The sequence below is a fragment of the Tachysurus fulvidraco genome, chromosome 19 (genome assembly GCF_022655615.1).
Source record: "Tachysurus fulvidraco isolate hzauxx_2018 chromosome 19, HZAU_PFXX_2.0, whole genome shotgun sequence".
NCBI classification, from domain to species: domain Eukaryota; kingdom Metazoa; phylum Chordata; class Actinopteri; order Siluriformes; family Bagridae; genus Tachysurus; species Tachysurus fulvidraco.
This window is the reverse complement of record NC_062536.1, coordinates 4,615,909-4,632,749: the sequence shown is the minus strand read 5'-3', so window position 1 is coordinate 4,632,749 and position 16,841 is coordinate 4,615,909. Positions and strand designations below refer to the sequence as shown.

Sequence of the window (16,841 nt, the reverse complement as noted above, 5' to 3'; positions counted from 1 at the left end):
ATAAAAATCATTGGAAATTGTGGCAATGTTATATCATATTATAGTGCATAAATCTAATCTATATTTATTTAGTTTTACATTTATAAAACTGTTATTTAACTTGAGATTGGAGATGAAGTTTCTTTTTCAAGATAGGACAAAACATTCAGACATAACACATAACCCTTATGAGTTAAAGGTAAGGCACTTGTTAATGGACCAGGGAGTTTTTGAGATCACAACCTTCCAGTCCCAAGAAGAGAATTAGAAGCACTGATCTGATCGACCTGCCCACATACTAACAGAGCCGGGCCGTCATTACTGAACTGCACCGTGATAATGTCATGTCAGTCACATCCCACAGGTGGTTTAATCAAGTCATTAGCCACTGCTGCTTCCAGAGACCTGAGCGCTCATTACCTCACATTCAGAAAGGTCAGCGCTCCTGTGATGGGTTCATATACATACACACACACACACACACACACTTGTACACGCATGCAGAGAAAAAGCAGGTATATTTCTATCAACCTCATAATCAGCCTTTCAGCGATGAAAAAAAGGGCTCACACACGGCTCTGACGCTCCGAAGCTCTGGCGTCGTCTCTCACCACCACCAACACCACCACCAACACCACTACTGTCTTAAATGTGCCACAAATCAATAGTTTACAGAACAACATCAGATGGAAGAAATGTCTCGAGTCCTTGAGTTCAGTTAGGTTATAAAAACAAAGTATCCACCCACCACTTAAACCTTGCCCACCCCAAAACCCCTAACTCATAACAAACCTGTATATAAAAAGCAAAAGCAAAGAGAAGCTGATTTGCTGTGCGTTCTCGTTTGATCATAATTCCATCAGACATAAAACACAAACAGTACACAGCTATAATTTGCATCTATTCCGACTATGCGGTACAATATAAAACCAATACAATGTGAAACATGCATCTGAACTAGAGTACAACAAAACTGTCTACATGGTCATACACAATAGTTTGACCTGTAGTATGAGAACGGTGCGTACACATACTGTGTAGGTCTATAATTACTCCCTGTTGCTATACACACTCCCTCATCCACCCACTACCTCATGTATCAGTGGAAAGCGACCACCACTGAGTAGATATTATTTGGGTGCTGGATCATCAGCACAGCGTTCGCATTTAAATGGTAGCAAGTTTGTGTGTAAGTGGGAAGAAAAGAGGTATAGAGTTTAATAATATAGAGTTTAACATCGCTTTGAGCATCTCTGGATTATACGAACAACCTGGCATTACTTACTAGCAGACATCAAAACATGTAGAGTAAATCACAGAGAATCCCAGAAGATCAAACTTGACATTAAAACCAAGACAATGAGGACAAATTACAAAGAAGAAGCCAATCACTGTTCGTTAAAAGGGAAGTAAGACAACCGAAGGTAAAGACTCTGAAGGAACCTTTAACATGAGACAAGACTTTGGTAAACAAGATCCGGAAAGTCTAAAAACATCAGCTTCCAACTTTAAAGTTTGCATCTTCAAGAGTGATGTTTCAAGTGTCCTTCCTCTATGGTGTTGAGTGTTGGTACGTAACAGCAGTAGACATTTGGAGACATTACAAAACAAGTGTCTCAAAAAATGCCTAGAGACAATTTACCCAAACATGATAAGCACAAGGGACATGAAAGCAGGCTGATGATGGATGAGGAATAAGAGAAGAAGTAAGAGAAGTACCATCCAGGTGAAAGGCTACATGCACTGCAACTGGCTCCTTACAGCAGTTATGAGCCAAATATACAGACTATATACATAAATATACATATACATCATAAGCCCTATTCGGACAGGATTAGTTTTACGTGGGGACGTGGAGTAATGCAATTTTACCTCAGGACGTCTGTAAAATTAATTGTCCAATTCGCACGGGACAAGACATCTCAGTAAAACTAGCAGAAGTGGGAGGGGTAACTCACTTTACGCACCACAGTAACCTCCTTGTCGTCATGTGCGTATGACGTTGCTTCCTGTTTCAAGTCCATGCTTGCAAAACGCGCCAAAAACTTTTAAACAGGAAATGACGGAATTTTACCGTACATATTTACAGTGGGTCTATTCGGACGGGATTAGTATTACCTGAGGTAATTTTTCCGGACCTTTTTACAGAAGGTAAAAGTCGCCGTAATCTTTACTGACATTGTCTGTAATGATTACCGAGATGGCACATTCGGACGGTACTAAAATCACAGAGAAGCTCTGGTAATAATTACTTTACCCCCACATTTTTTTTTTATTCTAGTCCAACTTTGACTTCATGTCTCAGAAGACACTTGGAGATATTATGGTTAAAGCTGATAAGCACAAAAGGACAGGGACAACATCTTTGACATGACGGTTTAAATGGCTGCCATCTGATGCACCACCAAACACTTCCTCCACACTCTTCAGAAAGGTTCTTCAATGGACTCCAGACGTCAACTCCCAAAACAAACCTGAAGCTCAAAGAATGCATCTCGATGGAAACCCAGAAATGTTGGCAAACTGATAGCGATAAAGATCTCATGTGGCGATCTTACATGCTTCTAATCACGAAAAGGATTATCTTTAACTAGATATGTGCTGCTGGTACAGTATGAGTGTAGTAAATGCAACAGCACTGCTGGGAGGTGAAGCAGAAAATGATGGGTAGAAAAACACTTTAAACAAAAAAGACAACAGAAGAGAGTTTTCTCAGGATCTTGTTGTGCCCTCCTTGGCTGGGAGTCACCACAAACATAACTGGTTATGCTCTTTGGGTGGAAGTGACAGTGTTACTCTCTTCCTTGTTGATAGGGATCTGTGATCTCATGTACAGTACAGTATGATAAAGGGCCTATTTACAGTAACTCCATACCGTCCGCTGGTTGTGAGAAGAAAATATACATTGGTTTATATGCAGGTCCTTTGTCTATCGCATGGCACAACCGCCACACTTCCACACAATTTTACTTCCGCTGGAGTGATTTTGGGAAACACACGGTTAGAGACAACAACCACAGACAGTAAGCCGAGCTCAGGATTGTGCCGTGAACTGAGAGGCAGCAGTGCTCTTATTATAAATTAGCTAATTTAGTGCTTTCATCAGAGTACAATCGACTGGGTCTCTAATGGCCAGATTACAGTAATTCATGCCACACCATTTATTAGATAAATGTAAAAGAGACTTTATTAAATGCATCGATCTTTTCATTTCTGATGCTGCTTTTCCTCTTTGGACAACTCTACACGGCTGAACGCCGTGTCCAACATTTTACGGCAGCACAATTTCAACCACGGTTTGTGTATTTTCTCACAAAAAGACCATTAAGGTGTTGGTCCCAGGCACACTTTGCATGCTGAGCCCAAGCTTTTAACCTAAAGTGAACATTAATGTCAGGTAAGTTCATTTGGTGGCCACGGTAAGTTTAATGCTGTCCCACCACAAGCTTCAACATCTCTTGTGTTTGATTGGTTTGTTTTGCCAAACTGGATACATTTAAATGCAGCATGTTTTTCACACAGTAAAGTCCAGGTGCTGTTACATAATATCATGCTAAAAGGGTCCGTGCATCGCAATTAGGTGATACCAGTCCCAGATAGCCACCCAAAGAGTACCCATGCTGTACAGAGCTGACAAGATTATGGTGTGATGACTTCTGAAGAACAGGTCTAACCAAAAGGATGAACTTAACATTATAGGTTTTACAGCGTGACTCAACACGGTGCCAGAACATCCAGTTTCGGAGTTTATTTTAAAAACCATTTTTACTTCATCATCCACAATCCTAAATAAAAATAGTTCTATGTTTGGCCAGTTTTCCAAAAAAATTCATCAAAAATGAATTCAAATATTTTTTATCTCCTTGAAGGTAGAGTCTCCGATATTTGAGAAATGCTTCAGAAAACCGAGTCGGGACGACAAGCTAAACAAAAATCAAAACGAACGTGTAGCCAATGAGCAGAAAGGGGCAGGGCTTGTCAATATGGGAGGAGAGAGTGTTCAGTGCGCATGTGTGACATTAGCAGAAAGCGGTTTTAACATCGACATGGAGGATAAAAACAAAGAAAGAAAGAGAAGAAAGGCTTACGATAAGGCAAGAAGTAGGACATGTTAATATAGGATCAGCTTTCCAGCGCTGGAGAGAACTGAAGGAGCAGGAAGTCGGCCACATATTCACAGGTTGGAGTTTCCTGAGTCAATAACTCCTGAACTAAACGCTGTTACTACACAAATAACACCTCTTTTCTATCGTAGTAATGTAGAGAGGCAGCTACAACCGCGTTTTGTGTAGTAACAGCGTTTAGCTCAGGAGTTATTGACTCAGGAAACTCCAATCTGCGAATATGCACACATGCGCACTGAACACTCTCTCTGTACATATTGACAAGACCCGCCCCTTTCAGCTCATTGGCTACAGGTTTGTTTTGATTTTTGTCTTGTTTGGTAGCCCAACGCAGTTTTCTGCAGCATTTCTCAAATATCGGAGACCCTGCCTTTAATTTAATACTTATTGCAGAACTTTTATTCAGTTTATGATGTTAGTGAGGATATCTGAGAAGATCATGTCGAATAAAAATGTACTATAGCAAAACTAATCTGTCTGCCTTGTGCTTTTCTCACACAGTGAATGCCATGCTTTAATGAAAGTGTTGGAGAGTTAGGAGTCATAGAGAAACGGATATAAACCCAATCAATCCACCTTGTTATCAGATACTGGCTTTCTATATGTTCATCAAAAAGAAACGCAATCAGTCGAATGAATGGAGTGATGACATGACATGAGCCTCATGTTTAAAAACCACAAGTGACGTTTAACCCGAGTGATGAGACGATGACTGATGTGGAAGATGATACTGATGTTGAGGATCTAATAAATAGTGAAACACGAATGTGGCATTAATCCAATGGCCCCAGATGGAAGGTCAGCTATTGGTCAAATTCGATATAGGGAGAAGTGAATAAGAACTAAACAAATACAAAAATACACCTGTACAAATACTAAGGAGTTCCCTGCATTGTTGCCATGGAAACCAGGTGAGGCTAGGTGAAGCTGAAGCAAAAGTGTCAGAGCGTTACCATGGCACTAATATATACCGAGATGTGGCTATTATAGGGTGGAAGAAGCAGTGTGAAATTTCAAATAGGTAAAAAATGTTTTTTTTTTTTATCTTAATAAATTCAATATTTTTATTTATATCTCACCTTGGCAAAAAATGTAACCTGCATCACATGATGATGTCCCATGACGTTCACATTTATTTTTTAATATCTTCCTTTCACTAGATCCAGTTAAGATGGCTAAGATGTATTAACTTCAATTCATCAGCATGGATTCGTAGGATTATCCACTAGTACATGTGAGGAATGGCTTTAAAACTCCTATCTGATCCTTTAATCCATGCTCAAGACAGTGACCTAAATGAATGAATTTAAAACACGTATCAGACTCTGACTGTTATTTAACGTTCCGACTCTAAATAGACATTCAGTCTTCTGGAAAAAAAATTGAAACTGGATACATATTTATCTGATGAGTTCATTCTATGCTAATATTTTTTAATGAGTAAGGATAAACAGTTACAGTTATATTATTCACATTATCTAGTGCTCAGTGTTTGCTACTAACAATTACAGTCTCAAATGTGTTCCTGCATGATGGTGTCCTTGTACACAAAGTCCCTGAGCTCCATGAAGACACGGTGTGTTAATGTTGGAGTTGAATCGAGTGTCCTGCACTGAGCCCTGACTCTGACTCAACCCTACTGAACACCTTTGGGGTGAACTGGAACACTAACTGAACCCCAGACCTCCTCACTCTTACATCAGTGTCTGATCTCACTAACGCTCCTGTAGCTGAATGATCACTAATCCCCACATACACACTCCAACACCAGTGTCTGATCTCACTAACGCTCCTGTAGCTGAATGATCACTAATCCCCACATACACACTCCAACACCAGTGTCTGATCTCACTAACGCTCCTGTAGCTGAATGATCACTAATCCCCACAGACACACACCAACATCAATGTCTGATCTCACTAATGCTCCTGTAGCTGAATGATCACTAATCCCCACATACACACTCCAACATCAGTGTCTGATCTCACTAATCCATACAAGAAACACTCCAACATCAGTGTCTGATCTCACTAATGCTCCTGTAGCTGAATGATCACTAATCCCCACAGACACACTCCAACATCAGTGTCTGGTCTCACAAATGCTCCTGTAGCTGAATGATCACTAATCCCCACATACACACTCCAACATCAGTGTCTGATCTCACTAATGTTCCTGTAGCTGAATGATCACTAATCCCCACAGACGCACTCCAACATCAGTGTCTGGTCTCACTAACGCTCCTGTAGCTGAATGATCACTAATCCCCACAGACACACTCCAACATCAGTGTCTGATCTCACTAATGTTCCTGTAGCTGAATGATCACTAATCCCCACAGACGCACTCCAACATCAGTGTCTGATCTCACTAATGCTCCTGTAGCTGAATGATCACTAATCCCCTCAGACACACTCCAACATCAGTGTCTGATCTCACTAACGCTCCTGTAGCTGAATGATCACTAATCCCCACAGACACACTCCAACATCAGTGTCTGATCTCACTAACGCTCCTGTAGCTGAATGATCACTAATCCCCACAGACACACTCCAACATCAGTGTCTGATCTCACTAACGCTCCTGTAGCTGAATGATCACTAATCCCCACAGACACACTCCAACATCTAGTGGAAAGACTTCACAGAAGTGCGAAAAGCACATACTTTTTACTAGCAGGACCAGACACTTGTGACATGGTTTTTAAGTGTTTCATGTGGATCAGATCACAGGTTACTAATCATAGCCCTGGTCAACTGATTGGATGAACGTCTAGTGAGAACGCAGAGATGTCCATGACAGGACCAGGGTTGGGAACCTGTGGATCAGGTGAATGTGTGGACTTCACTGCAATTTCCAAAGCGACCGACGACCGGTCCGAACTTTTAGATATTTCAACATTACCTTGGGGTTGAGCAGCAGCTGCTGTTCGTCGTAGTGAAGCAGCGCGGCGGCGCCGGATGCCGAGTTGTTGACGAAGATCTGCAGGCAGGGATACAGCGACGTGCCGCGACAGTCCGCGCCGCACGTGAACACGCACTCGAAGCGCTCGTCCAGGCGGCGCACGCTCAGCACCGTGCAGTTGGTCGGGCGGCTGCGCAGACTCTGCAGCGCCGGACTCAGCCAGCACAAGCACAGGATGAAGAGAGAAAGCACACCGCAAGCGATCAGGAAGAGGCCGAGCCGAATGCTTCGGTCCTCCGCCTCCGAGTACTCATATGAGACCCGGATCTTAGCCATCGCTCGGCTCGGATGGTGAAAAGGTCCATAAAAAGCGGTTCGGTCAGACACAAGGACTGCACCGTGCTTCAGTAACTTCCCTCTGCTGCAGCTAACTCTGTACTGAGCGCACGCTTCCACCACACATCTCTCTCTCTCTCTGTGTGTGTGTGTGTGTGTTTATCTCTCTCTCTCTCTCTCTCTCTCTCTCTCTCTCTCTCTCTGTGTGTGTGTGTGTTTATCTCTCTCTCTCTCTCTCTCTCTCTCTCTCTGTGTGTGTTTGTGTGTATCTCTCTCTCTCTCTCTCTCTCTCTCTCTCTGTGTGTGTGTGTGTTTATCTCTCTCTCTCTCTCTCTCTCTCTCTCTCTCTCTCTCTCTCTCTCTCTCTCTCTCTCTCTCTCTCTGTCTCTCTCTTTCTCCTGCTCTCTCTCTCTCTGTGTGTCTCTCTGTGTGTGTGTCTCTGTCTGTCTCTCTCTCTCTCTGTGTGTGTCTCTGTCTGTCTCTCTCTCTCTCTCTGTCTGTCTCTCTCTCTGTAACTTTCTGAAGCTGATAATTCTATGCGTACAGTTATCGATTCATGAAATCTGGACTTGCAGTCTGGCATATGTGGGTGATGAATACAAGATTTGTGATTTCATGCATCATTTTACCATCTCCAATAAGTGACACATGTATGAATATCTTATAAAATAAGCATATGGACTCTGCTTGGAAAAGCTCATGTAGAGCTCACTCATTTTCTACCGCTTATCCGAACTTCTCGGGTCACGGGGAGCCTGCACCTATCTCAGGCATCATCGGGCATCGACGCAGGGCGCACACACACTCATTCACTCACACACTACGGACAATTTTTTCAGAGATGCCAATCAACCTACCATGCATGTCTTTGGACTGGGGGAGGAAACCGGAGTACCCGGAGGAAACCCCCGAGGCACGGGGAGAACATGCAAACTCCACACACACAAGGTGGAGGCGGGAATCGAACCCCCAACCCTGGAGGTGTGAGGCAAACATGCTAACCACTAAGACACCGTGCCCCCTCATGTAGAGCTCTGACTCTTAAAAGAAGATGTGGACATGAGAAGCACCTGTGGAGCTCAGTCTTCATAGAGAAGCTCATGTAGAGCTGTTACTCTTTAGATAACATGTAGAAATCTCTGCAGAGACGCTCCTGTAAAAACAAGCATCCATAGAGCACCTTCTTCTCAGAGAAGTGACTGTAAAAACCCACAACCCTAGAAAAGCACTTGTAAGAACCCCAGAACCCCAGAGAAGCACCAGGGAGGCATCTGTACAGCTGTATTTTTTTTTAGAGAAATCGCTATACTGCTCTGTCTCCACAGAGAAGCACCTGTAGAGCACTGCCTCCTAATGGAAGCCCCAGTAGAGCTCCTTCTCCTCAGAGGGTCACTTGTAATCCTCTGGCTCATAGTCCTCTATCTTCTCAGAGACGTTTCTGGAGAGCTTTAACATCAATTCATCAGAGAAACATTTGCAGGGCACCACAGACACATGAACTCATTCACTCTTAGAGGCGATTTAGCTTAGCTAAATATATAAGTTGCTTTTTTCCTGTAAAAAATGTGACTTTGCCCTATAATGGGTTGGCACCCTATCCAGTGTGTCCACCACCTCATGCCCCAAGTCCCTTTGTGTTGGTTCCAGGTTCCACATGAGCCTTACTTAAAGCATACCTTCTTAAATAAATCACCTACACGTGTCTGTGATTGTACGTCATGTCCAGCAACATACATTTAATCAGGGGCGGTTCTAGGATTTCATCTTTAGGGGGTTTTAGCCCTCAGTGAGAATTTAAAACAAGAAGAGTTTTATATTATATATTATATGACTACATAATAAGCTAAAAGTTAAGGTATTATTTAAAATGGCAAAAGTGGACAATAAAATTTTATGTATGATGTAATGATGCCAGTCTCGAATCAAATCGGTTCATGTATGTGTGCATTCTCTACAAACAGTGTGTCCAATGAATGCAGTCATTAATAAATAGATATTCACAAAGACCAAATCAATAAATGTTATTTTTATTTAGTATTGAATGGATTGTTTGCATAAATTTTTTGTTTGTGCTACAACTCTGGTAATAAGAATAGTGACATTTCACTGCGCTCTGACTGACACTGTGCTTGTCCGTTCAAGTAAAACAGACAGCTGAAGACGCACTTTTGAAAGACTACAACTCAGGCGCGTAAAAGCAAAGTAAAAAAAAAACTGATGAATAATTTTCTTTCCCATCGAAAACATGGCTGCATTTTAACATAATTTTTATTTTTAATTTTTAAACTTTATACTTATAGTATTAGGGTGGCTGAGATCACAGACAGGGGGGCTGAAGCCACCCTAAAAAAAAAGGGCTAGAACCACCCCTGCATTTAATCACATTATATTGCCCTCCTTTCTAACTTATTCTTAATGACATACTTGTAAGTCTCCTTGCAAGTCCAAATCTGAAAATGTCATCCTCGCTGATTAAGACGTCTTCCTCTTTTATAGCAGAAGTCCAGATCTCGTAGGGAGGATTTGTGGTAATGATTCTGAACAAGCTCTCATCCTGATGAAGGCTGACTGCTTGGCATCCCACTAGAAAGCTCGAGTCCTCTTGTTAAAATGAAAATAACCTTGAAAAGTAGTAATAATAAGAAAGATATAAAAATAAATAAATAAATAAAATGAAGCACAGCCTAATTGAAGGAACATGTTCAAAAAGTAGAATAAAAAACTTTTATCTGAATGTTTTTTCCACTGGTTGCTGAATCAGCCACGTTGTATGTAAACATTATCCAAATTGAAATGTTGGGGTTAGATGTGTTTGTGACAGCACACATAATGTAATACCATCACGGTGCATATAAAAAGTGCATTCATCAGCTCAGTACATTAACAAATGGATTTGGTGGATAATGCAGTGCCAAAACTTTTAATTTCACTGATGGCTTGTATTTAGTGCAAGACGTTTCACTGCTATAAATCATACTCGTTCCTGCAGGAAAAGCAAGACTTCAAGAAGCAATGATTTAAGGTTGATAAGTACAAATTTAGGGGTTAACACATTTCTTCCTTTTTTTCATTTGCTTATTCTTGCCCTCATATATGCTGCTATATGAACAGCACTTTATAGAAGAATATCAGATTATGTTCACCAAATGGTCTAATTTTGCTTTACTCTGCATTTTCCCGAGGCTGAGCTTTTAATTTAATTTAATAGTAGCAAATAATGAAGCACTGCTTCTTCAGACTGTATAAACAGAAATGATAAATTTACTATAATATCGATTATTCAGACCTGTTACAGCCATAATGACAAGAAGTCACTGTTGGGTTTCATATTTATAAAGCCTTTAAGCAAGTACTAATAAATGGAAGCCTGCTTTAATTTTATTTAGTTGAGTGACTAATTTCTGCTACAATTTCCTTTGTTATGCTTCACATAATGACAAGAACCTGAACTTTAGACATGGACTGTGCTTTATGTCAGTCAGGGGCAACGTGTAACCTCAGTTATTTTGTCAAGAAATAGAAGGAAGCAAGGCCAGGTAACATGAACCGATTATTTCTTTTTCTAATAGCTCTTAGCATACCTGACACATGCTAATCACTCTTGTTCAATATCAATTCTCTCTCTTCAGTTCACTTCTACTTCCCCATAATGGTCCCTGAACAGCATAACTCCTGACAGGATACCGCATCTCCCCGTTACATAAAACAATTTATCTTGATGTAAACTAACTTTCAGAAATTGTCTGACTGGGGCGGCACGGTGGCTTAGTGGTCATCACGTTCGCCTCACACCTCCAGGGTTGGCGGTTCGATTCCCGCCTCCGCCTTGTGTGTGTGGAGTTTGCATGTTCTCCCCGTGCCTCGGGGGTTTCCTCTGGGTACTCCGGTTTCCTCCCCCGGTCCAAAGACATGCATGGTAGGTTGATTGGCATCTCTGGAAAATTGTCTGTAGTGTGTGTGTGAGTGAATGAGTGTGTGTGTGTGTGTGTGCCCTGCGATGGGTTGGCACTCCTCCAGGGTGTATCCTGCCTTCATGCTCGATGACGCCTGAGATAGGCACAGGCTCCCCGTGACCCGAGAAGTTCGGATAAGCGGTAGAAAATGAATGAATGAATGAATGAATGAAATTGTCTGACTTTTAAAAACATGAACATACATACAGGCTTCCACCACATTATAATAACCAATTAAACAACTATTCTTTCAAGAACATTCACTAACTTAACAGTATTCAATAGTCATAGTGTCAGGAACAGTTCCTTGCCAGTGGTTTATTCATTTATTCATTGTTCATATATGTACAGTATTTATAAAACTGATCCCTCGAGGAGAGAGAATTGAGAATTTAGCATATACCTGCTCATATGTACCTCATATGTCGCTGGCTACAATGGAGAAGCAGTAGTCTTAGCCGTTCTATCAGATTCTTGGCACAATGAAAAAGCTCCAATCTGTGGCCTCATTTAAAGTATGGCTGTAGAAGAAGTCTCAGCGGTTTTGCAGAAGTTGGCAATCATTTCCTATCTGAACACACAAGTCAGAAAGCTCAAGGCAGGCCAATGAGGCCAACCTAAACTCAACAGGTGTAAAAGCTTAGATTAAATGTCTGATTCCGCAGCAGGGGAAGGTGGCACGGTGGAAAGACAGCCCGTTGGACCTGCATGATAGACACAATCCTAATTAAAGCAGAACAGATGTGCAGCACATCTGGCTATGCACATTCTGGCCCTATTGGCATCCTTAGTACAAAACAGTGCGGGTACAGTTTGAAGGTTGATGCAGAGTGTCCTCACAGGTAAGTTTTCCACATCTTGACAGCCCATACACATGCTGGAGCCTATTTCTCTACTGCTGCATACTTCTTCTCAGTTCCTTACTCCATGTTAAAGATCAGGGGGCAAAAGCGCCTGTCCGTTCAGTCTCATCTGGGTGATGGTCCCTGTGAGCATAATACATATCCACAGGACAACAACTTCAGTTATAGACAGCATTTATTTTCAGTCTTGGACCGTGTTTAATATCGGACATGCGACAATGTTTAACTTCAGTCAATGGCATTGTTGACCATCAGCCTTGGACAGTGGTAAAGTTCAGTCTTGGGTGGTGTTTATCTTCAGTCATGTACAGTGTATACCATCAGTCTTGGACAGTGGTAAAGTTCAGTCTTGGGTGGTGTTTATCTTCAGTCATGTACAGTGTATACCATCAGCCTTGGACAGTGGTTAATTTCAGTCTTGGGTGGTGTTTATCTTCAGTCATGTACAGTGTATACCATCAGCCTTGGACAGTGGTTAATTTCAGTCTTGGGTGGTGTTTATCTTCAGTCATGTACAGTGTATACCATCAGCCTTGGGTGGTGTTTATCTTCAGTCATGTACAGTGTATACCATCTGCCTTGGACAGTGGTTAATTTCAGTCTTGGGTGGTGTTTATCTTCAGTCATGTACAGTGTATACCATCAGCCTTGGACAGTGGTTAATTTCAGTCTTGGGTGGTGTTTATCTTCAGTCATGTACAGTGTATACCATCAGCCTTGGGTGGTGTTTATCTTCAGTCATGTACAGTGTATACCATCAGCCTTGGGTGGTGTTTATCTTCAGTCATGTACAGTGTATACCATCAGCCTTGGACAGTGGTTAATTTCAGTCTTGGGTGGTGTTTATCTTCAATCAGGGCCTTAGGAGCAACATTAAATCGACAATACTCTTGCACAGCATTATTGAAAGCAAATAAATTAAGAGTTGGTTTTAATTGGAGAACAGGGCCAGAGGTATTAGAGGTGTGGTTATTGGTTCAAATCCCAGGACTGTTAAATGTTTGTGGTCACTTGAGCATGGTCTTAAGCCTAAACTAGTCAATTGTATACCCGAATACCTTTTTTTTTTAAAAAAACAAAACAAAAAAAAAAAACACATATTAAAAAAATTAAAGATGATAGAAATTTCTAGTACAGCCATTGGAACTCAAGCCTCTTTTGAATTAAAGAACCATTCAATTCGCTTTATTATCTGAATAAAACTCACCACAGCACCTTTTGTTTGAATCCAGTTTAATCCTTCAAAGCAAAAGTGATCAAAATGAAAGGTTAAAAGAAATAGGAAAAGTACCTTCAGTACCTGTGATTTTTTTTTTTTACAAAATAATTAAAGCCTGAAGCTCTTATCATGTCACTGACGTGTAGTTATTAAACAAGGATCATTCTGCTATGAATTTTGCCTTACATACAGTCACATAGGTCAGATTACTCATCTCATAATGGAGACGGCTCCTGAGCTAGAGGCTTATGCTATCAATATTCCTTCTAGGCTCACTTTATGACTACATTATCTTTTTTATGGTTTCCCTTGGCCTTCTATGAAAGCGATCATCTATAAATCAGTACTTGACCTCAAGGTGGTGGAATTTGTTTTGCTGCAGTTTGTAGATCTCGTTTATATTTATACTATAAGTGACAATATAATTTTTCGAAGTCTTTAACTCAGCTTCTATGTATAATTCTATACATACACTACAGACCAAAAGTTTGGACACACCTTCTCATTCACAGAGTTTTCTTTATTTTCATGACTATGAAGATTGTAGATTCACACTGAAGGCATCAAAACTATGAATGAACACGTGTGGAATTATATACGTACATAACAAAAAAGTGTGAAACGACTGAAAATATGTCATATTCTAGGTTCTTCAAAGTAGCCACCTTTTGCTTTGATTACTGCTTTGCACACTCTTGGCATTCTCTTGATGAGCTTCAAGAGGTCGTCACCTGAAATGGTCTTCCAACAGTCTTGAAGGAGTTCCCAGAGATGCTTAGCACTTGTTGGCCCTTTTGCCTTCACTCTGCGGTCCAGCTCACCCCAAACCATCTCGATCGGGTTCAGGTCCGGTGACTGTGGAGGTCAGGTCATCTGGTGCAGCACCCCATCACTCTCCTTCATGGTCAAATAGTCCTGTTGAAAAGGTGGTGTGTCCAAACTTTTGGTCTGTACTGTATACTCAGCTTCTTTGTACTTAAGTCATTAAACCCATAAATCCCATTTACGCTTACATAAATAATGTTATATGTTCAGATTCCTTATGTTGTCTGTGTGCAAGGATGCCAAGACTTTCAACAAAGTCACAAATTTGACACGGACGTCATTGTTACATGACCTTGGTTCTTCACAAAGGTTGGATCTCGTGTACCTATGAGCAGTTTGGGCTAGGCCACATCCCTGCTGTTGACACTTACATCGTACATTACTAGCGGTTTCACGGAAGCTATGGTAGGTTCAGACCGATATGGTTCAAGCACTGAATGCAGATGCACTGACATTTAGGCGAGAACCTTTTTTTACTGCTTATATTGAAATGATCAGCAGCTATCGATCTTTTTCTATATTAAGAGTTGATCATCGCTCCTTGAAACTCAATCCCAGCAAAACTGAACTGCTGGTCATTCCAGGTGATTCTTTCTCTAGTCAGGATCTTGCAATGTCTTTATGTAACCTAGTGAAGCAGTGTTAAGGTATTCATCAAAAGACACTTAAAAAGCACTGTTGTACATCACTCTGGATAAGGGTGTCTACCAAATGCTGTAAATGTACATGAACTGTATCCCTGGAATGTACGTTAGGTCTAATTTGTAGACTGTACCAACTAGACTTGCTGCTACGTGACTGGGAGCCACCCTGCATCTTGGTCTCGACCCACCGGATTAACCACATTAACACTGGTTCTGACTTGGAATAGGATCAAGCTAAATCTCTGTTCAGGTTTTTTTTTTTTTTTAGATGTTGTAAAGAACAAACAGACATAAGCGAGTCACATTAGCAACATGCTTGGAAAAGGACAGTCGTCTGTCCATGGTTAACCCCAAGGTTACGAGCTGTGACTGAAGGGGAGATCATTGTGCAGGGGAGATATTGCGAGATCCTGACCTGGGAATCAATCGCCTGGGATGATAAGCAATTCAGTTTCGCTGGGATTGAGTTTCAACTGATGAGTTGTCATCCACAATGATACGACTGACAGACACGCTGAGATCCGAGCAGAAGCCGTGGTGTATATATAGCATAGCAGTGGTAAGAGAACCCATGAGAACTTCAAGAGAGTGAGTATACAGGAGAAAAGGAGAGGACCAAATACTGAGCCCTGTGGGACACCAGTGGAGATTCTGCATGGAGCAGATGCCATTCACCTCCATATTACCTGATATGAACAACCTTCCAGGTAGGAAGTAAACCATTTCCATGCTGATCTGCCAATTCCAAGACTCCTGAGGGTGGACAAGAGGATCTTGTGGTCGACTGTATCAAACGCCTCTGAAAGGTTGAGGAGGATGACGGCAGTTGACATTTTGTCTGATCTAGCAGCATAGTTTTTCAGAGACAGCCAAAAGCTTTAAAGCCAGACTGGGTGGGATCTTGGAGGTTGTTCTGTGAGAGACACACAATACGTTCAAGACTTTTTGAAAGAAAAGAGATACTTGATGCCGGTCTGTAGTTACTGATGTCTGATGGATCCAGAGCAGGTTTTTTTTTTTAGGATGGGAATAACCCTTGCTTTCTTAAAGGTAGTTGGTACATGACCAGATCCAACGAAGGCAGCTGATACATATTTTAAAAAAAAAACATACCTTTGGCAGTCCTGGAGTTTCTATTTGTTGATAAAATTTATAAATAAAAATGTCTACAAAATTTACAATATGAAGCCGTAACAAAAGCTGTTGCTGTAGTAATTCCTAGTGTTAAGACTCCATCTAGTGGACAAAGGTAAGTCAGTACATCACACAGTTTGGCATTTACTTAGTGATTAATTAATGGATCTATTTATTATTCATTCATTATTTCTGGATAGATCCAGAGTCACCAGAGTCAATCTCAGTAGCTGGAATACTGCCTGATTGGAGGGAAGTCGGCCCGTTGCTTGAATTATACATTTAATAAAAACAAGGACACACGTGAAAATGCTACAGAACATCAAACTTGAGGCCACAGAACCAAGTAATTTATTGATATCAGCCAGATGGCAGATGTTGACGAAGAGATTTTGAACAGATTCATATTTTAACGTTGCACTAATGGATGACTATTAATATTTCCTGAATATGAGTCCTGTAACAAAATGTGGTTCATTCTCTGTTTGGGAAGATTGTGAGTGTTTTGGAAGAGATAGAAAGCGGAGAGATGATAATGTAAAGAAACGTACGTCAACAAGGAATAGTGGGCACATATTAGACGGTAAAACATAAGTAATATTTCAGGCTGCCGGTCTAATCCTGATCTTCTGAGTGTGCAGAGAATAACTTCTAACTGAAAAATAAATTAGATGTGCAAAGGGCATGGTTCCATCTTCGGGTGTATTCCTTTCGTTCACCGGTGCTTCTGGACAGAGAAATCCACCACAAGAGAATTTAAAAGACTAAAAAATGAATAAACAAATGATGTGCGAAATTAAATACAGTATGGCTACATTATTAGCGACCTCGTTCCCTTAAAGAATCACAGGAGCCATGTC

At 41.2% G+C, this 16,841-nt stretch overlaps 1 protein-coding gene across 1 annotated transcript in view; it reads right to left on the bottom strand.

Moving 5' to 3' along the window:
- Positions 1-7,506, bottom strand: part of LOC113645807 (calcium-activated potassium channel subunit beta-4) — a 40,356-nt gene extending 32,850 nt beyond the window's left edge. The window contains exon 1 of the mRNA XM_027151675.2: positions 7,008-7,506. Coding sequence (XP_027007476.1) covers positions 7,008-7,343 — 336 coding nt within the window. The 5' untranslated portion in view covers positions 7,344-7,506. The remainder of the gene's footprint in view (positions 1-7,007) is intronic.
- Between the last annotated feature and the right edge of the window lie 9,335 nt (positions 7,507-16,841).